Source organism: Pseudophryne corroboree, chromosome 12 (genome assembly GCF_028390025.1).
Source record: "Pseudophryne corroboree isolate aPseCor3 chromosome 12, aPseCor3.hap2, whole genome shotgun sequence".
Taxonomy (NCBI): Eukaryota; Metazoa; Chordata; class Amphibia; order Anura; family Myobatrachidae; genus Pseudophryne; species Pseudophryne corroboree.
The window spans coordinates 13,272,216-13,291,303 of record NC_086455.1 but is presented as its reverse complement, the minus strand read 5'-3'; the positions used below and the strand labels follow the sequence as shown (position 1 = coordinate 13,291,303).

Genomic DNA, 19,088 nt, shown 5'->3' with positions numbered 1-19,088 from the left:
GTAAGGGAAGACTGGGAGTGACTGGTTAGCTCCCAGGAGACGCTGCGGCTGGAGGGAAGAGTGGGTCAGAGCCTGCAAGCAGCTCGGATTTCTGCAGCGCTACCCGCCAGCTAAAGTGTGTGAAGGAGCTGGGTGCACCTCACTGCGGGTGGCAGTGCTGCAGCTAGCGGTGGGGTTGCCGGGGCTGGAGATAACAGAGGCAGTACGGAACCTGCACAGCGGCAGGTGCCCCACAAAACTGCAGCTAAGAAGCGTGGAGTGTGCCAGAAACTAAGTGACGCTCCTCCGCATCAGAGAGACCCTGCTGAGTATGCCGATGTGGGGGGTCAAGCACACAGTGAGCCGGTGCCCGTCTGTCTGTATGACATACCCCTCACACACCCCCATACCTCCCAAATGTCCCGATTTTCGCGGGACAGTCCCATTTTTTGGGGTCTGTCCCGCTGTCCTACCCGCGGGTCGCAGTGTCCGGCGGTGGGGGGGGCAGTTGGAAAGCTCCTGTACTCGCTGTTCTGCTTAGCAGAGCAGCGGTGAATAGTGGAGACAGAGGGAGAGGGGGCATCAGGGGGTCCGGATTAATGGGGGGTTCCAGCAGCAGAGCCGGATTAAGGTGGGGGCAGGGGATACGTACCGTTGGCCCCACAGTTTTAGGGGGCCCCCCGGCTGGAGTAGCTCTGTTCCAGCTCAGAAGCTCCCCCCCCCGTCCTGCCAGCAACAGCGGCAGCATTGTGCTACAGTCAGCACACGCTGCTGCGTATTGGCAGGTCTGTGGTGTTGCAGGGAGGCAGCAGCCTCCCTGCTTTCTTCTGCCTGTGCGGGTGTGTAGGGGGGAGCGACCACCCCCTCTGGATTTACCCCTAGCTGAGGGGCCAAAATCCCATCAAAAAAATAAAAATCGAAATTTGCATAAGGGGGCGTGGCCGCGCGGTCCGCGATTAGGCCACGCCCCCAACCCACAGCTGGCACAGCAATGAGATAGGGCTCCCCTGTCACAAGTGCCCTGGGACCCCCGGACTCATAATGAGTCCCTGGGAGCATGCCAGCAGCTCACAGAGCGCTGGGCATGCCCCCTCACTGACGAAAACGGGGCCCTCCCGTGAAGCCACGCCCCTTTTCGCCTAGTGTGTGTCCCTCCTTCTGCCTGGATAAAGCTCCTGCAGAAAGCTGGGAGGTCTGCACCCCTGCCTGTGCCATGCCCAATGCCCATGCTATCTGCTTCTGCTCCTAGTCTCCTGTAGATTTGGCCAGATCTCTGTGACTCATTTGACTAACTCCGCCCACTGTTGTGACTCCGCCCAGCGTTAGCAAATGAATCACAAGGTCACAGAATAGGGCTATTATATAGGAGATAGGAATTTACTATACTTCATTAAAAGATGGAAATAGGCCGTCAGTCAATAACTGGTGCTATTTCAGAGCCTATGCTTAGGCTTGCTTGTGTCTGATTTAAAAATTCAGTACATCTCCTAACACTCTAACTGAAAATCTCCTACTCTGTCCTCAAGTCGTACATGTTCTATGCCCTTAAAATTTAGGGATGAGGGATCAGAATTATGGTCTTCCTTACAATGTCTCTACACAGGCTGGGTCTCACTTCACTTCTTAATATTTCTTCATTTTTCTCACATGTTCTTAAATGTGGAGTATGAGTACTATTTCCATTTTCCAACATACCCAACGCCACACAAAGAGCCTGATTCTGAGTCAGACATCTTCTGTGACTTTATGCAAAAACTGCTACAGGCCCTTCTCTGGTGTATGTCCTGCATTTGGAAACCCCCCTCTAGAATTCCTGCATTTTCCCTTGTGCGAGATGCTTAACTAATTTCTGGCTTATCTGGAATAATGGGTGCTAACCAGTGGTGCAAGCAGAAAAAAATGTCTTGGTGGTTCTGTGTGCCATAAAATGGGTGTGGCCACATGGGGCGTTGCCAATGAAAATGGGAGCGTGATACGCATATGGGGGCCAGATACACATATGACCCCACAGCGCCAGATGCACACATGCCCCCACAGTGCCAGATGCACACATGCCCCCACAGTGCCAGATGCACACATGCCCCCACAGTGCCAGATGCACACATGCCCCCAGAGTGCCAGATGCACACATGCCCCCACAGTGCCAGATGCACACATGCCCCCCCACAGTGCCAGATGCACACATGCCTCCCCCCACAGTGCGATACACACATGCCTCCCCCCTCAGTGCCAGATACACACATGCCTCCCCCCACAGTGCCAGATGCACACATGCCTCCCCCCACAGAGCCAGATACACACATGCCTCCCCCCCACAGTGCCAGATACACATATGCCTCCCCCCACATTGCCAGATAGACACACGCCTCCCCCCACAGTGCCAGATACACATATGCCTCCCCCCACAGTGCCAGATACACTTATGCCTCCCCCCACAGTGCCAGATACACGTATGCCTCCCCCCACAGTGCCAGATACACGTATGCCTCCCCCACAGTGCCAGATACACACATGCCTCCCCCCACAGTGCCAGATACACGTATGCCTCCCCCACAGTGCCAGATACACACATGCCTCCCCCCACAGTGCCAGATACACATATGCCCCAGGCAGTGCAACTTACTACTGCTGCTGCCTGGGGCCAGCTCTGCTTTCACTGTGTCCGAGGAGAGGAGAGCACAACACGCACCTCTCCTGCCCTCAGTCCAGACTCCGGCGGCGTGTTTCTCAAATCAGGCACCGGTTTGTGAGCCAATCAGAGCTCGTGGTCTGGCAGCGGTGGCTCCTGATTGGCTGCCAGTCCGCAAGCTCTGTTTTGCTCATGAACCAGCGCCTGATTTGATACACGCCGGCGTGTGCATCAAAAGGAACACTGCCGACAGGCCATCAGATATGTCTGAGATGAATTATAAATTCTTATGATCTTTATTGTGTCATAAATGAGACAAATGACACAATCCCAACTGTAAAGCACAACAGAATATGCTGGAGTTATTATTTTATTTATTTATTTAACAGTTTTTTATGTAGCGCAGCAAGTTCTGTTGCACTTTACAATTGGACACAATGATAAAACTGGGTAATAACAAACAGTCATAGAGGTAGGAAGTCCCTGCTCGCAAGCTTACACTTGCTATATTAGCAAATGTTATAAAATAAATAAATAAATGTCACGTTTATAAGTAGGTTTGTTTCAGATAGTCATTACCTGTGTATAGTAGTTTTTTTCATATATAGGACAACATTTTACATTTAACAAAATGATCAAATTGAATAACATGAGGTGGGAGCAGGCAGGTAAGTTACCCGGGAGCGCAGGCAGTGGTTAGCGTTGTACCCTGAGTGTGGGGGGTCCTGTACATCAGGGGGGGTCACACAGCGGCTGCACCCTCATCTCACACTGTCTGCATGATGGGGGACATTATACACTCTGCAGGTTACATCTATATCCCAAGCACAATAGTACAACAATAAGATCCGCAGCTTTGTCTGGCACATGCTGGCTGTAAATGACCCACATGTCACACCGTACCCAGTATTTATATTATTATCTCTTCCAGCTCTGTTTGATACCCCACAAATAACAACTTATTGGTCATTAGTGACAGAGGGATATGAGATGACCCTGACCTGTGACACAAGACGTAACCCGGCCAGGTCTGCTACAGAACTGCACTTTGCTTTCTACAGAGATGAGTGGAAAGTGCAGCACTTCAGTGCGTCCGCTACATACAGCGTTCTGGCAGCACAGCTGGTGCATTCTGGGAATTATACCTGTGATGTGAGTGATCCCAGCGGCGTTGTGAGGAAGAGGAGTGACGCATTATATATACAGATACAAGGTGGGTGTCTATACTGGACCTGTCTACCTTCTGTTCTACTCAATGCTTTTGGTTATATTGAGTGGTTTAAGTAACTGGCCCATTCATTATCAGGAGAGTCTTCCTGTGATAACGGACGCCATCTTCAGTGGCCCTATCCTTCCTATTAGAGTTCTGGAGTACCTGCACCTCCAGCAGCTCCCTACATGCAACGCCCCTTCAGCATGACATCATTCCTTCAGTGGGAGGGACTGACACAGGCCGGTCAAGAGCACTGGCCAATAGCCCCTCAGACACCAGCGCCCCACTCTCCTCCACATGTTCTCTAGATGTCAGTGATTGGAGCTCCATGTGACAGTGAGAGGAGAGTCTGTCACCACAGGGAAAGGAATCATAGGTGTGTAAGATCTACCTCCGCATACCCCTCACACAGTGCCAACACAAATAATCAATGAATAGACCAGGATCGGCAGACACCTATCCTGGCCGTGTACTTAGGACTGGGCAGAGACGTCAATGGTCACTATGATCCAACACCGCCAAGTCTTCAGTCAGCCCTCAGGAGGAGGTTAGTAGGCCAAGTTGGGGTGTGGCTGGTTTGGTGCGTGGCTATGACACACACACCCCTATGGGGATCAGGTCTCTAGGTCGACCACTATTGGTCGACAGTAACTGGGTCGACAGGGTTTCTAGGTTGACAGGGTCTTTAGGTCGACATGTTCTAGGTCAAAAGGTCGACATGAGTTTTCCACAATTTTTTTTCTTTTTTGAACCTTTTCATATTTAACGATCCACGTGGACTACGATTGGGAATAGTAACCTTGCCCGAAGCACGGCGAGCGAAGTGAGGGGACACGGTGCACTAATTGGGGTTCTCAGTCACTGTACGAAGAAAAGGACACAGAAAAACCATAAAAAACTCATGTCGACCTTTTGACCTGTCAACCTAGACACTGTTGACCTAGTTACTATCTACCTTCCATACCCCCCCTTCCCCCCTATGATGGGAAATTCATGGCTGGAGGTGTGTAGCAATTACACAGTCATCCTGATCCACATTCACTCCAGACCTCATGTCCTAGATGACAGAGGGTTAGATTCAGAGATGTATACGCTGATGTATTGCAGCTGTGATCCCGTACGCAGCAGATGTGCAAATATATGCTAATGAGAGAGAGATAATATAGAGCGCGATAAAGTACTGACCAATCAGCTCCTAACTGTCATTTTTCAAACGCATTCTGTATTATGACAGTTAAGAGCTGATTGGTTGGTACTTTATTTCTCTCCAAGGTTTCATACATCTCCCCCTTAATCCGGCCCTGAATGTACACTGTCACTTCCCACAATGCCATTTATTCCAAATGAGATTAAAATAAATACCATTACAGCCCTTTACCTGCTGTGAGCCATGTATATTATTATGTACAGTACAGTATATGTATTACCATGTCTTTATAGCTGCCTGACTGCACCACATAACCTCTGCTAATATGGTAGTCAGTAATACATATAGGTACATTTCTAGGTGTAGTACAGGACACTGCACCGCGCTGTACTGCATGGTAGGGTGGAGACGGTCAGGAGGGCAAGACTCAGCCTAACACATAAAGTGCTAGACCTGCCCCCAAGCAGTGGCCATGGCTCCTCCTGATATGGTCATGCCCCTACTGCAACATGACCACACCCCTATTGCAGCCATTTTTAGGGTTCTTATTTCTATAAAACACTGATTTGCTGTAAAATTGATTAGCTGACCTCCTACGACTGGTGCAGGAGGAAGTGCAGGGGGTTTGAGGACTAAAATAATAGGATTTGAGTGGGGGAAGTGGGTGGGATGTGGGAGCCCGCGCTCTGGAAGAAATCCTGGAATTCTGGCATCTCCCGTACATCCCAGGAGAATGGGAAAGTTTGGTTTCCTACAGAATTAGTTGCACTGGCGTTTCTATAATGGGTGCAGTGTGTGCGGTGCACACGGGCCCCTGAGTGCAGAGGGGGCCCCCACCGCACCCATTTTAAAATAAGAATTTACTCACCGGTAATTCTATTTCTCGTAGTCCGTAGTGGATGCTGGGAACTCAGAAAGGACCATGGGGAATAGCGGCCTCCGAAGGAGGCTGGGCACTCTAGAAAGATTTATGACTACCTGGTGTGCACTGGCTCCTCCCACTATGACCCTCCTCCAAGCCTCAGTTAGCACACTGTGCCCGGACGAGCGTACACAATAAGGAAGGATTTTGAATCCCGGGTAAGACTCATACCAGGGGTGTGCACTTGAAATTTTTCGGGTTTTGTGTTTTGGTTTTGGGTTCGGTTCCGCGGCCGTGTTTTGGGTTCGAACGCGTTTTGGCAAAACCTCACCGAATTTTTTTTGTCGGATTCGGGTGTGTTTTGGATTCGGGTGTTTTTTTCAAAAATAACTAAAAAAACAGCTTAAAACATTGAATTTGGGGGTCATTTTGATCCCATAGTATTATTAACCTCAATAACCATAATTAACACTCATTTTCAGTCTATTCTGAACACCTTACACCTCACAATATTATTTTTAGTCCTAAAATTTGCACCGAGGTCGCTGGATGACTAAGCTCAGCGACCCAAGTGGCCGACACAAACACCTGGCCCATCTAGGAGTGGCACTGCAGTGTCACGCAGGCTGGCCCTTCAAAAAACTACTCCCCAGTCCCCAAACAGCACATGACGCAAAGAAAAAAAAGAGGCGCAATGAGGTAGCTGTGTGACTAAGCTCAGCGACCCAAGTGGCCGACACAAACACCTGGCCCATCTAGGAGTGGCACTGCAGTGTCACGCAGGATAGCCCTTCAAAAAACTACTCCCCAAACAGCACATGACGCAAAGAAAAAAAGAGGCGCAATGAGATAGCTGTGTGAGTAAGCTAAGCGACCCTAGTGGCCGACACAAACACCTGGCCCATCTAGGAGTGGCACTGCAGTGTCACGCAGGATGGCCCTTCAAAAAACACTCCCCAAACAGCACATGACGCAAAGAAAAAAAGAGGCGCAATGAGGTAGCTGTGTGAGTAAGCTAAGCGACCCTAGTGGCCGACACAAACACCTGGCCCATCTAGGAGTGGCACTGCAGTGTCACGCAGGCTGGCCCTTCAAAAAAAATACTCCCCAGTCCCCAAACAGCACATGACGCAAAGAAGAAAAAAGAGGTGCAAGATGGAATTGTCCTTGGGCCCTCCCACCCACCCTTATGTTGTATAAACAGGACATGCACACTTTAACCAACCCATCATTTCAGCGACAGGGTCTGCCACACGACTGTGACTGAAATGACTGGTTGGTTTGGGCCCCCACCATAAAAGAAGCAATCAATCTCCCCTTGCACAAACTGGCTCTACAGAGGCAAGATGTCCACCTCATCATCATCGTCCGATTCATCACCCCTTTCACTGTGTACATCCCCCTCCTCACAGATTATTAATTCGTCCCCACTGGAATCCACCATCTCAGATCCCCGTGTACTTTCTGGAGGCAATTGCTGCTGGTGAATGTCTCCAAGGAGTAATTGATTATAATTCATTTTAATGAACATCATCTTCTCCACATTTTGTGGAAGTAGCCTCGAACGCCGATTGCTGACAAGGTGAGCGGCGGCACTAAACACTCTTTCTGAGTACACACTGGAGGGAGGGCAACTTAGGTAGAATAAAGCCAGTTTGTGCAAGGGCCTCCAAATTGCCTCTTTTCCCTGCCAGTATACGTACGGACTGTCTGACGTGCCTACTTGGATGCGGTCACTCATATAATCCTCCACAATTCTTTCAATGGTGAGAGAATCATATGCAGTGACAGTAGACGACATGTCAGTAATCGTTGGCAGATCCTTCAGTCCGGACCAGATGTCAGCATCAGACTGCCCTGCATCACCGCCAGCGGGTGGGCTCGGAATTCGTAGCCTTTTCCTCGCACCCCCAATTGCGGGAGAATGTGAGGGAGGAGATGTTGACAGGTCGCGTTCCGCTTGACTTGACAATTTTCTCACCAGCAGTTCTTTGAACCCCTGCAGACTTGTGTCTGCCGGAAAGAGAGATCCAACGTAGGTTTTAAATCTAGGATCGAGCATGGTGGCCAAAATGTAGTGCTCTGATTTCAACAGATTGACCACACGTGAATCCTGGTTAAGCGAATGAAGGGCTCCATCCACAAGTCCCACATGCCTAGCGGAATCGCTCTGTTTTAGCTCCTCCTTCAATGCCTCCAGCTTCTTCTGCAAAAGCCTGATGAGGGGAATGACCTGACTCAGGCTGGCAGTGTCTGAACTGACTTCACGTGTGGCAAGTTCAAAGGGCAGCAGAACCTTGCACAACGTTGAAATCATTCTCCACTGCGCTTGAGACAGGTGCATTCCACCTCCTTTGCCTATATCGTGGCCTTATGTATAGGCTTGAATGGCCTTTTCCTGCTCCTCCATCCTCTGAAGCATATAGAGGGTTGAATTCCACCTCGTTACCACCTCTTGCTTCAGATGATGGCAGGGCAGGTTCAGGTCTTTTTGGTGGTGCTCCAGTCTTCTGTACGCGGTGCCTGCACGCCGAAAGTGGCCCGCAATTCTTCTGGCCACCGACAGCATCTCTTGCACGCCCCTGTCGTTTTTTAAATAATTCTGCACCACCAAATTCAAGGTATGTGCAAAACATGGGACGTGCTGGAATTTGCCCAGATGTAATGCACGCACAATATTGCTGGCGTTGTCCGATGCCACAAATCCACAGGAGAGTCCATTTGGGGTAAGCCATTCTTCCTCAGTTGCCGTAAGAGGTTTTCAGCTGTGTGCGTATTCTGGAAAGCGGTGATACAAAGCGTAGCCTGCCTAGGAACGAGCTGGCGTTTGAGAGATCCTGCTACTGGTGCCGCCGCTGCTGTTCTTGCAGCGGGAGGCAATACATCTACCCAGTGGGCTGTCACAGTCATGTAGTCCTGAGTCTGCCCTGCTCCACTTGTCCACATGTCTGTGGTTAAGTGGACATTGGGTACAACTGCATTTTTTAGGACACTGGTAAGTCTTTTTCTGACGTCCGTGTACATTCTCGGTATCGCCTGCCTAGAGAAGTGGAACCTAGATGGTATTTGGTAACGGGGCACACTACCTCAAGAAATTGTCTAGTTCCCTGTGAACTAACGGCGGATACCGGACGCACGTCTAACACCAACATAGTTGTCAAGGCCTCAGTTATCCGCTTTGCAACAGGATGACTGCTGTGATATTTCATCTTCCTCGCAAAGGACTGTTGGACAGTCAATTGCTTACTGGAAGTAGTACAAGTCATCTTCCGACTTCCCCTCTGGGATGCCGATCGACTCCCAGCAGCAACAACAGCAGCGCCAGCAGCAGTAGGCATTACACTCAAGGATGCATCGGAGGAATCCCAGGCAGGAGAGGACTCGTCAGAATTGCCAGTGACATGGCCTGCAGGACTATTGGCATTCCTGGGGAAGGAGGAAATTGACACTGAGGGAGTTGGTGGGGTGGTTTGTGTGAGCTTGGTTACAAGAGGAAGGGATTTACTGGTCAGTGGACTGCTTCCGCTGTCGCCCAAAGTTTTTGAACTTGTCACTGACTTATGATGAATGCGCTGCAGGTGATGTATAAGGGAGGATGTTCCGAGGTGGTTAACGTCCTTACCCTTACTTATTACAGCTTGACAAAGGCAACACACGGCTTGACACCTGTTGTCCGCATTTCTGTTGAAATACTTCCACACCGAAGAGCTGATTTTTTTGGTATTTTCACCAGGCATGTCAATGGCCATATTCCTCCCACAGACAACAGGTGTCTCTCCGGGTGCCTGACTTAAACAAACCACCTCACCATCAGAATCCTCCTGGTCAATTTCCTCCCCAGCGCCAGCAACACCCGTATCCTCCTCATCCTGGTGTACTTCAACACTGACATCTTCAATCTGACTATCAGGAACTGGACTGCGGGTGCTCCTTCCAGCACTTGCAGGGGGCGTGCAAATGGTGGAAGGCGCATGCTCTTCACGTCCAGTGTTGGGAAGGTCAGGCATCGCAACCGACACAATTGGACTCTCCTTGTGGATTTGGGATTTCGAAGAATGCACAGTTCTTTGCTGTGCTTTTGCCAGCTTGAGTCGTTTCATTTTTCTAGCGAGAGGCTGAGTGCTTCCATCCTCATGTGAAGCTGAACCACTAGCCATGAACATAGGCCAGGGCCTCAGCCGTTCCTTGCCACTCCGTGTGGTAAATGGCATATTGGCAAGTTTACGCTTCTCCGACGACGATTTTAATTTAGATTTTTTAGTCCTTTTTTTACTGATATTTGGTGTTTTGGATTATACATGCTCTGTACTATGACATTGGGCATCGGCCTTGGCAGACGACGTTGATGGCATTTCATCGTCTCGGCCATGACTAGTGGCAGCAGCTTCAGCACGAGGTGGAAGTGGATCTTGATCTTTCCCTATTTTTGGAACCTCAACATTTTTGTTCTCCATATTTTAATAGGCACAACTAAAAGGCACCTCAAGTAAACAATGGAGATGGATGGATACTAGTATACTTATGGATGGACGAGCGACTACAGACACAGAGGTAGCTACAGCCGTGGACTACCGTACTGCGTCTGCTGCTAATATAGACTGGATGATAATGAGATAAAATTAAAATATATATATATATATATATATATCACTAGTACTGCAGCCGGACAGGTATATATTATGTAATGACGGACCTGCTGGACACTGTCAGCTCAGCACTGCAGACTCCTAAAGTAAGCTACTAGTATCAAGAAGATAGAAAAAAAAAAAAAACCACGGGTAGGTGGTATACAATTATGGATGGACGAGCGACTGCCGACACAGAGGTAGCTACAGCCGTGGACTACCGTACTGTGTCTGCTGCTAATATAGACTGGATGATAATGAGATAAAATTAAAATATATATATATCACTAGTACTGCAGCCGGACAGGTATATATTATGTAATGACGGACCTGCTGGACACTGTCAGCTCAGCACTGCAGACTCCTAAAGTAAGCTACTAGTATCAAGAAGATAGAAAAAAAACAAAAAAACACGGGTAGGTGGTATACAATTATGGATGGACGAGCGACTGCCGACACAGAGGTAGCTACAGCCGTGGACTACCGTACTGTGTCTGCTGCTAATATAGACTGGATGATAATGAGATAAAATTAAAATATATATATATATCACTAGTACTGCAGCCGGACAGGTATATATTATGTAATGACGGACCTGCTGGACACTGTCAGCTCAGCACTGCAGACTCCTAAAGTAAGCTACTAGTATCAAGAAGATAGAAAAAAAAAAAAACCACGGGTAGGTGGTATACAATTATGGATGGACGAGCGACTGCCGACACAGAGGTAGCTACAGCCGTGGACTACCGTACTGTGTCTGCTGCTAATATAGACTGGATGATAATGAGATAAAATTAAAATATATATATATATATCGCTAGTACTGCAGCCGGACAGGTATATATTATGTAATGACGGACCTGCTGGACACTGTCAGCTCAGCACTGCAGACTCCTAAAGTAAGCTACTAGTATCAAGAAGACAGAAAAAAAAAAAACACGGGTAGGTGGTATACAATTATGGATGGACAAGCGACTGCCGACACAGAGGTAGCTACAGCCGTGGACTACCGTACTGCGTCTGCTGCTAATATAGACTGGATGATAATGAGATATAAAATATAATATATATATATATCACTACTGCAGACGGACAGGTATATATTACATAATGACGGACCTGCTGGACACTGTCAGCAGAATGCGTTTATAAAAACACCACACGACGAGTGTTTAACTTTTTCAGGCAGACAATCACAATATACTGGTGGTCAGCAGACAATCACAATATACTGGTGGTCAGTGGTCACTGGTCAGTCACACTGGCAGTGGCACTCTGGCAGCAAAAGTGTGCACTGTACTTAAAATATGTACTCCTGCTATAACTGCTCCCCAGTCTCCCCCACAAGCTGTGTGAGCAGTGAGCACTCAGCACAGTCAGATAATGATATACAGTATTACATATGATGCAGCACACTGGGCTGAGCACAGATATGGTATGTGTATGTGACTGTGTCACACTGTGTATCGTTTTTTTTCAGGCAGAGAACGGATTAATTAAACTGGTGGTCACTGGTCACACTATCAGCAGCAAGTAGTACTCCTCCTAATAATATGCTCCCAAAAATTAGTAAATCAAGTGTCTCTCTCTAGTACTCTAGTCTAAACGGAGAGGACGCCAGCCACGTCCTCTCCCTATCAATCTCAATGCACGTGTGAAAATGGCGGCGACGCGCGGCTCCTTATATAGAATCCGAGTCTCACGATAGAATCCGAGCCTCGCGAGAATCCGATAGCGGGATGATGACGTTCGGGCGCGCTCGGGTTAACCGAGCAAGGCGGGAGGATCCGAGCCTGCTCGGCCCCGTGTAAAAAAAACTGAAGTTCGGGTGGGTTTGGTTTCCGAGAAACCGAACCCGCTCATCACTAATACCAGCCACACCAATCACACCGTATAACTCGTGATATTATACCCAGGTAACAGTATGAAACAACTGAGCCTCTCAACAGATGGCTCAACAATAACCCGATTTAGTTAACAATAACTATGTACAAGTATTGCAGATAAACCGCACTTGGGATGGGCGCCCAGCATCCACTACGGACTACGAGAAATAGAATTACCGGTGAGTAAATTCTTATTTTCTCTGACGTCCTAGTGGATGCTGGGAACTCCGAAAGGACCATGGGGATTATACCAAAGCTCCCAAACGGGCGGGAGAGTGCGGATGACTCTGCAGCACCGAATGAGAGAACTCCAGGTCCTCCTTAGCCAGGGTATCAAATTTGTAGAATTTTGCAAACGTGTTTGCCCCTGACCAAGTAGCTGCTCGGCAAAGTTGTAGAGCCGAGACCCCTCGGGCAGCCGCCCAAGATGAGCCCACCTTCCTTGTGGAATGGGCATTGACAGATTTTGGCTGTGGCAGGCCCGCCACAGAATGTGCAAGCTGAATTGTACTACAAATCCAACGAGCAATAGTCTGCTTAGAAGCAGGAGCACCCAGCTTGTTGGGTGCATATAGAATAAACAGCGAGTCAGATTTTCTGACTCCAGCCGTCCTGGAAACATATATTTTCAGGGCCCTGACAACGTCCAGCAACTTGGAGTCCTCCAAGTCCTTAGTAGCCGCAGGGACCACAATAGGCTGGTTCAGGTGAAACGCTGACACCACCTTAGGGAGAAACTGGGGACGAGTCCTCAATTCTGCCCTATCCGCATGGAAAATCAGATAAGGTCTTTTACATGATAAAGCCGCCAATTCTGATACTCGCCTGGCCGAAGCCAAGGCCAATAACATGACCACTTTCCACGTGAGATATTTCAGATCCACGGTTTTTAGTGGCTCAAACCAATGTGATTTTAAGAAACTCAACACCACGTTGAGATCCCAAGGTGCCACAGGGGGCACAAACGGGGGCTGAATATGCAGCACTCCTTTTACAAATGTCTGAACTTCAGGTACTGAAGCTAGTTCTTTTTGAAAGAAAATCGACAGAGCCGAGATCTGTACCTTAATGGAACCTAATTTTAGGCCCATATTCACTCCTGCTTGCAGGAAATGCAGAAATCGACCCAGTTGAAATTCCTCTGTTGGGGCCCTTTCGGCCTCACACCATGCAACATATTTCCGCCATATGCGGTGATAATGATTTGCTGTAACCTCTTTCCTGGCTTTAATAAGCGTAGGAATGACTTCCTCCGGAATGCCCTTTTCCTTCAGGATCCGGCGTTCAACTGCCATGCCGTCAAACGCAGCCGCGGTAAGTCTTGGAACAGACAGGGCCCCTGCTGTAGCAGGTCTTGTCTGAGCGGCAGAGGCCACGGGTCCTCTGAGATCATCTCTTGAAGTTCCGGGTACCACGCTCGTCTTGGCCAATCCGGAACCACGAGAATTCTGTTTATTCCTCGCCTTCTTATTATTCTCAATACTTTTGGTATGAGAGGCAGAGGAGGGAACACATAAACTGACTGATACACCCACGGTGTCACTAGAGCGTCCACAGCTATTGCCTGAGGGTCTCTTGACCTGGCGCAATACCTCTCCAGTTTTTTGTTTAGGCGGGACGCCATCATGTCCACCTGTGGACGATACCACTGATTTATGATCATTTGGAAGACTTCTGGATGAAGTCCCCACTCTCCCGGGTGGAGGTCGTGCCTGCTGAGAAAGTCTGCTTCCCAGTTGTCCACTCCCGGAATAAACACTGCTGACAGTGCTAGTACATGATTTTCCGCCCATCGGAGAATTCTTGTGGCTTCTGCCATTGCCATCCTGCTTCTTGTGCCGCCCTGTGGATTCACATGGGCGACTGCCGTGATGTTGTCTGACTGGATCAGCACCGGCTGGTGTAGGAGCAGGGATTTTGCTTGACTTAGGGCATTGTAAATGGCCCTTAGTTCCAGAATATTTATGTGAAGGGAAGTCTCCTGACTTGACCATAGTCCTTGGAAGTTTCTTCCCCGTGTGACGGCCCCTAGCCTCGAAGGCTGGCATCCGTGGTCACCAGGACCCAGTCCTGTATGCCGAATCTGCGGCCCTCCAGAAGATGAGCACTCTGCAGCCACCACAGAAGAGACACCCTGGTTCTGGGAGACAGGGTTATCAAGCGATGCATCTGAAGATGCGATCCGGACCACTTGTCCAACAGGTCCCATTGAAAAATTCTGGCATGGAACCTGCCGAATGGAATTGCTTCGTAAGAAGCCACCATTTTTCCCAGGACCCGCGTGCAGTGATGCACCGATACCTGTTTTGGTTTCAGGAGGTCTCTGACTAGAGAAGACAACTCCCTGGCTTTCTCCTCCGGGAGAAACACTTTTTTCTGGACTGTGTCCAGAATCATCCCCAGGAACAGTAGACGTGTCGCCGGAACCAGCTGTGACTTTGTGATATTCAGAATCCAGCCGTGCTGGTGCAGCACTTCCTGAGATAGTGCTACTCCCACCAACAACTGTTCCTTGGACCGTGCCTTTATTAGGAGATCGTCCAAGTACGGGATAATTAAAACTCCCTTTTTTCGAAGGAGTATCATCATTTCCGCCATAACCTTGGTAAATACCCTCGGTGCCGTGGAGAGTCCAAACGACAGCGTCTGGAATTGGTAATGGCAATCCTGTACCACAAATCTGAGGTACTCCTGGTGAGGATGCTTGCAATAACCGCCCTGAGCGATTCCATCTTGAACTTGAATTTTTTATATGTATGTGTTCAAGGATTTCCAATTTAAAATGGGTCTCACCGAACCGTCCGGTTTCGGCACCACAAATAGTGTGGAATAGTAACCCCGGCCTTGTTGAAGTAGGGGTACCTTGATTATCACCTGCTGGGAATACAGCTTGTGAATTGCCGCTAGCACCGCCTCCCTGTCTGAGGGAGCAATCGGCAAGGCAGATTTTAGGAACCGGTGGAGTGGAGCCGCCTCGAATTCCAGTTTGTACCCTTGAGATACTATTTGAAGGATCCAAGGATCCACCTGTGAGCGAGCCCACTGATCGCTGAAATTCTTGAGGCGGGCCCCCACCGTACCTGGCTCCACCTGTGGAGCCCCACCGTCATGCGGCGGACTTGGATGAAGAAGCGGGGGAGGACTTTTGTTCCTGGGAACCTGCTGTTTGTTGCAGCCTTTTTCCCCTACCTCTGCCTCTAGACAGAAAAGACCCTCCTTTTCCACACTTGCTTTTCTGGGTCCGAAAGGACTGAACCTGATAAAATGGCGCCTTCTTAGGCTGTGAGGGGACATGGGGTAAAAATGCTGATTTCCCAGACGTTGCTGTGGAAACTAGGTCCGAGAGACCATCCCCAAATAATTCCTCCCCTTTATAAGGCAAAACTTCCATGTGCCTTTTGGAATCTGCATCTCCAGTCCACTGGCGAGTCCATAAACATCTCCTAGCCGAAATGGACAATGCACTTACTTTAGATGCCAGCCGGCAGATCTCCCTCTGTGCATCTCTCATATATAAGACTGAGTCTTTGATATGGTCAATTGTTAGCAGAATCGTGTCTCTGTCTAGTGTGTTAATATTTTCTGACAGTTTATCTGACCACCCAGCGGCAGCATTGCAGATCCATGCTGACGCAATAGCTGGTCTCAGTATAATACCTGAGTGTGTATATACAGACTTCAGGATTGCCTCCTGCCTTCTATCCGCAGGTTCCTTAAGGGCGGCCGTATCCTGAGACGGTAGTGCCACCTTTTTTGATAAACGTGTGAGCGCTTTATCCACCCTAGGGGGTGTTTCCCAACGTGACCTATCCTCTGGCGGGAAAGGGAACGCCATTAGTACCTTCTTAGGAATTACCAATTTTTTTATCAGGGGAAAGCCACGCTTCTTCACACACTTCATTTAATTCCTCTGATGGGGGAAAAACTACGGGTAGTTTTTTCTCCCCAAACATAATACCCTTTTTAGTGGTACCTGGATGTAAATCAGAAATGTTTAACACCTCTTTCATTGCCTCAATCATGCAGTGAATGTCCTTAACGGGCATTAGATTAGACTCATCATCGTCGACACTGGTGTCAGTATCAGTGTCGACATCTGTCTGTGGTAACGGGCGTTTTACAGCCCCTGAAGACCTTTGAGACACCTGGACAGGCACGAGCTGAGAACTCTGCTGACCCACATTTGGCATGTTGTCAAATTTTTTATGTAGGGAGTCTATACGTGCACTCATTTCTTTCCATAAGCTCATCCACTCAGGTGTCTGCCCCGCAGGGGGTGACATCCCTTCCAAAGGCATCTGCTCTGCCTCCACATCATTATCCTCATCAAACATGTCGACACAGCCGCACCGACACACCACAGACACACAGGGAATGCTCTAAACGAGGACAGGACCCACAAAAGCCCTTTGGGGGGACAGAGTGAGAGTATGCCAGCACACACCAGAGCGCTATATAATGCAGGGACTAACTGAGTTATGTCCCCTATAGCTGCTTTTTACTCTAATATATATATTGCGCCTAAATTTAATGCCCCCTCTCTTTTTTAGCCTTACTGTGTTGCAGACTGCAGGGGAGAGCCAGGGAGCTTCCTTCCAGCGGAGCTGTGAGGGAAAAATGGCGCCAGTGTGCTGAGGGAGATAGCTCCGCCCCTTTTCTGCGGACTATTCTCCCGCTTTTTTATGGAATCTGGCAGGGGTATTTACCACATATATAGCCCCTGGGGCTATATATTGTGGTATTTTTGCCAGCCAAGGTGTTTTTATTGCTGCTCAGGGCGCCCCCCCAGCGCCCTGCACCCTCAGTGACCGGAGTGTGAAGTGTGTGTGAGGAGCAATGGCGCACAGCTGCAGTGCTGTGCGCTACCTTGGTGAAGACAGAGTCTTCATGCCGCCGATTTTCCTGGACCTCTTCTTGCTTCTGGCTCTGTAAGGGGGACGGCGGCGCGGCTCTGGGACCGGACTCCATGGCTGGGCCTGCGGTCGATCCCTCTGGAGCTAATGGTGTCCAGTAGCCTAAGAAGCCCAATCCGGCTGCAAGCAGGCAGGTTCGCTTCTTCTCCCCTTAGTCCCTCGCTGCAGTGAGCCTGTTGCCAGCAGGTCTCACTGAAAATAAAAAACCTAAGTCTATCTTTCTTCTAAGAGCTCAGGAGAGCCCCTAGTGTGCATCCAACCTCGGCCGGGCACAAAATCTAACTGAGGCTTGGAGGAGGGTCATAGTGGGAGGAGCCAGTGCACACCAGGTAGTCATAAATCTTTCTAGAGTGCCCAGCCTCCTTCGGAGCCCGCTATTCCCCATGGTCCTTTCGGAGTTCCCAGCATCCACTAGGACATCAGAGAAAAATACTCACCCCTCCGAAGTCTAGCGCCGGCATCGGCAGCGCTATTAGAACTCCGTGAAAATGGATCAGAGGCCGTTTTCCCGGAGTTCTGCACATGCGCAATAGAGAAATCTCATGGAAAATGTCCGCCGCGCCATTTTCCCGGAGATCTGCACATGCACAGTAGAGTCTGAGCCCTCTAGTGCTCCGACTCTACAGTGCTCCGGGCAGAGAGGAGGGGGCCCAAACAAAGGAGGCTGAACACAGGCCTCCTCCTGTCTTAAAACGCCCCTGATTAGTTGTGTCTTCAATAATTCCCTGTCTCAGTCACCCCCCTATGTACAGCTGTAAGATATAGGACATGTCACAGGGAAAGTGTTTTCACTAGAGATGTATGGGTTTGGATTTACCCGGATATCGAACCCATACGGCTCTCGGATGATACGTGTTTTGGATAGCCAATAAGAAAATCCGGATAAATCCGAACTTGCGTTATTTCTGGCGTTAAGAACCAAACCCGCACATCTCTAGTTTTACTTTTAACCTCCATAGCCCTAGCCAAGGAAATTTAATTTGATTCCTGTTCTCTTCTAGAGCTGTTCTCATATCCAGAAATAAAGTTGGTGCCTACAGATATAATAACGGAAGGTGGCAGCATGACCCTGACATGTAACACCGTGATGAAGACTGGATACACCTTACAACATCAGTTTGCTTTCTACAGAGATGAGCGGATTGTGCAGGACTTCAGTGCGTCCACTACATACAGCGTTCCGTCAGCGCAGCCGGTGCATTCTGGGAAATATACCTGTGAAGTGAGAGATCCCACCGGCGGAGTGAGGAAGAGGAGTGAAGTGTTATCTGTACAGATTGATGGTGAGTGTGGGATTCTGGGATCATGGGCCTGACGCTGTGTTCTCCTGCAATGGAAATATAAAATAGTATACGTACAGTACAACTAACATAGAAACATAATCACTGTGTAATACAGCTACATACAACTGTGATTTCCTCACTACATAATAAGCACTTTCTGTGTTTTCTGCAGATGTATCTATAAATCACAGTCTCCGGAATACAATCCGCCTGGCGCTGTCTGCCTGTGTTCTTGTTATTCTTTCATGTATATTGTTCTGCCACATGGAAACAGCAAAACAACTCCGTAACATTTCGGTGCCTGAGCGGGAAATTCAGAGGATGAGTACAGATGATACTACAGTACCTGCTTAGACCACAAGAGGTCACCAGACACATCAGTCACTAGCACCTTGTGACCATATATAATAATGTATCACCTTTTATTTATTTATTTTTATTAGCTTAATTAAATGTTTACTTAATAGATTTTTTGCATTGTAAAACATTATTAAAAACAATGACTTTAAAGAGCATATAAAATGTCCTCTAATGTAGTATGAATAAAATCA

General features: G+C 48.7%; 1 protein-coding gene across 6 annotated transcripts in view; it reads left to right on the top strand.

Moving 5' to 3' along the window:
• LOC134980276 (Fc receptor-like protein 4) overlaps positions 1-19,088 on the top strand; it is an 82,540-nt gene extending 63,452 nt beyond the window's left edge. For 4 of the 6 annotated variants that reach the window (XM_063947022.1, XM_063947020.1, XM_063947021.1 and 1 more), the window contains 3 exons: positions 3,540-3,821; positions 18,256-18,537; positions 18,710-19,088. In XM_063947022.1, the coding sequence (XP_063803092.1) occupies positions 3,540-3,821; positions 18,256-18,537; positions 18,710-18,891 (746 nt within the window). In that variant the 3' untranslated portion in view covers positions 18,892-19,088. The remainder of the gene's footprint in view (positions 1-3,539; positions 3,822-18,255; positions 18,538-18,709) is intronic. The other 2 variants (XM_063947023.1, XM_063947024.1) reach the window with 2 other exon arrangements.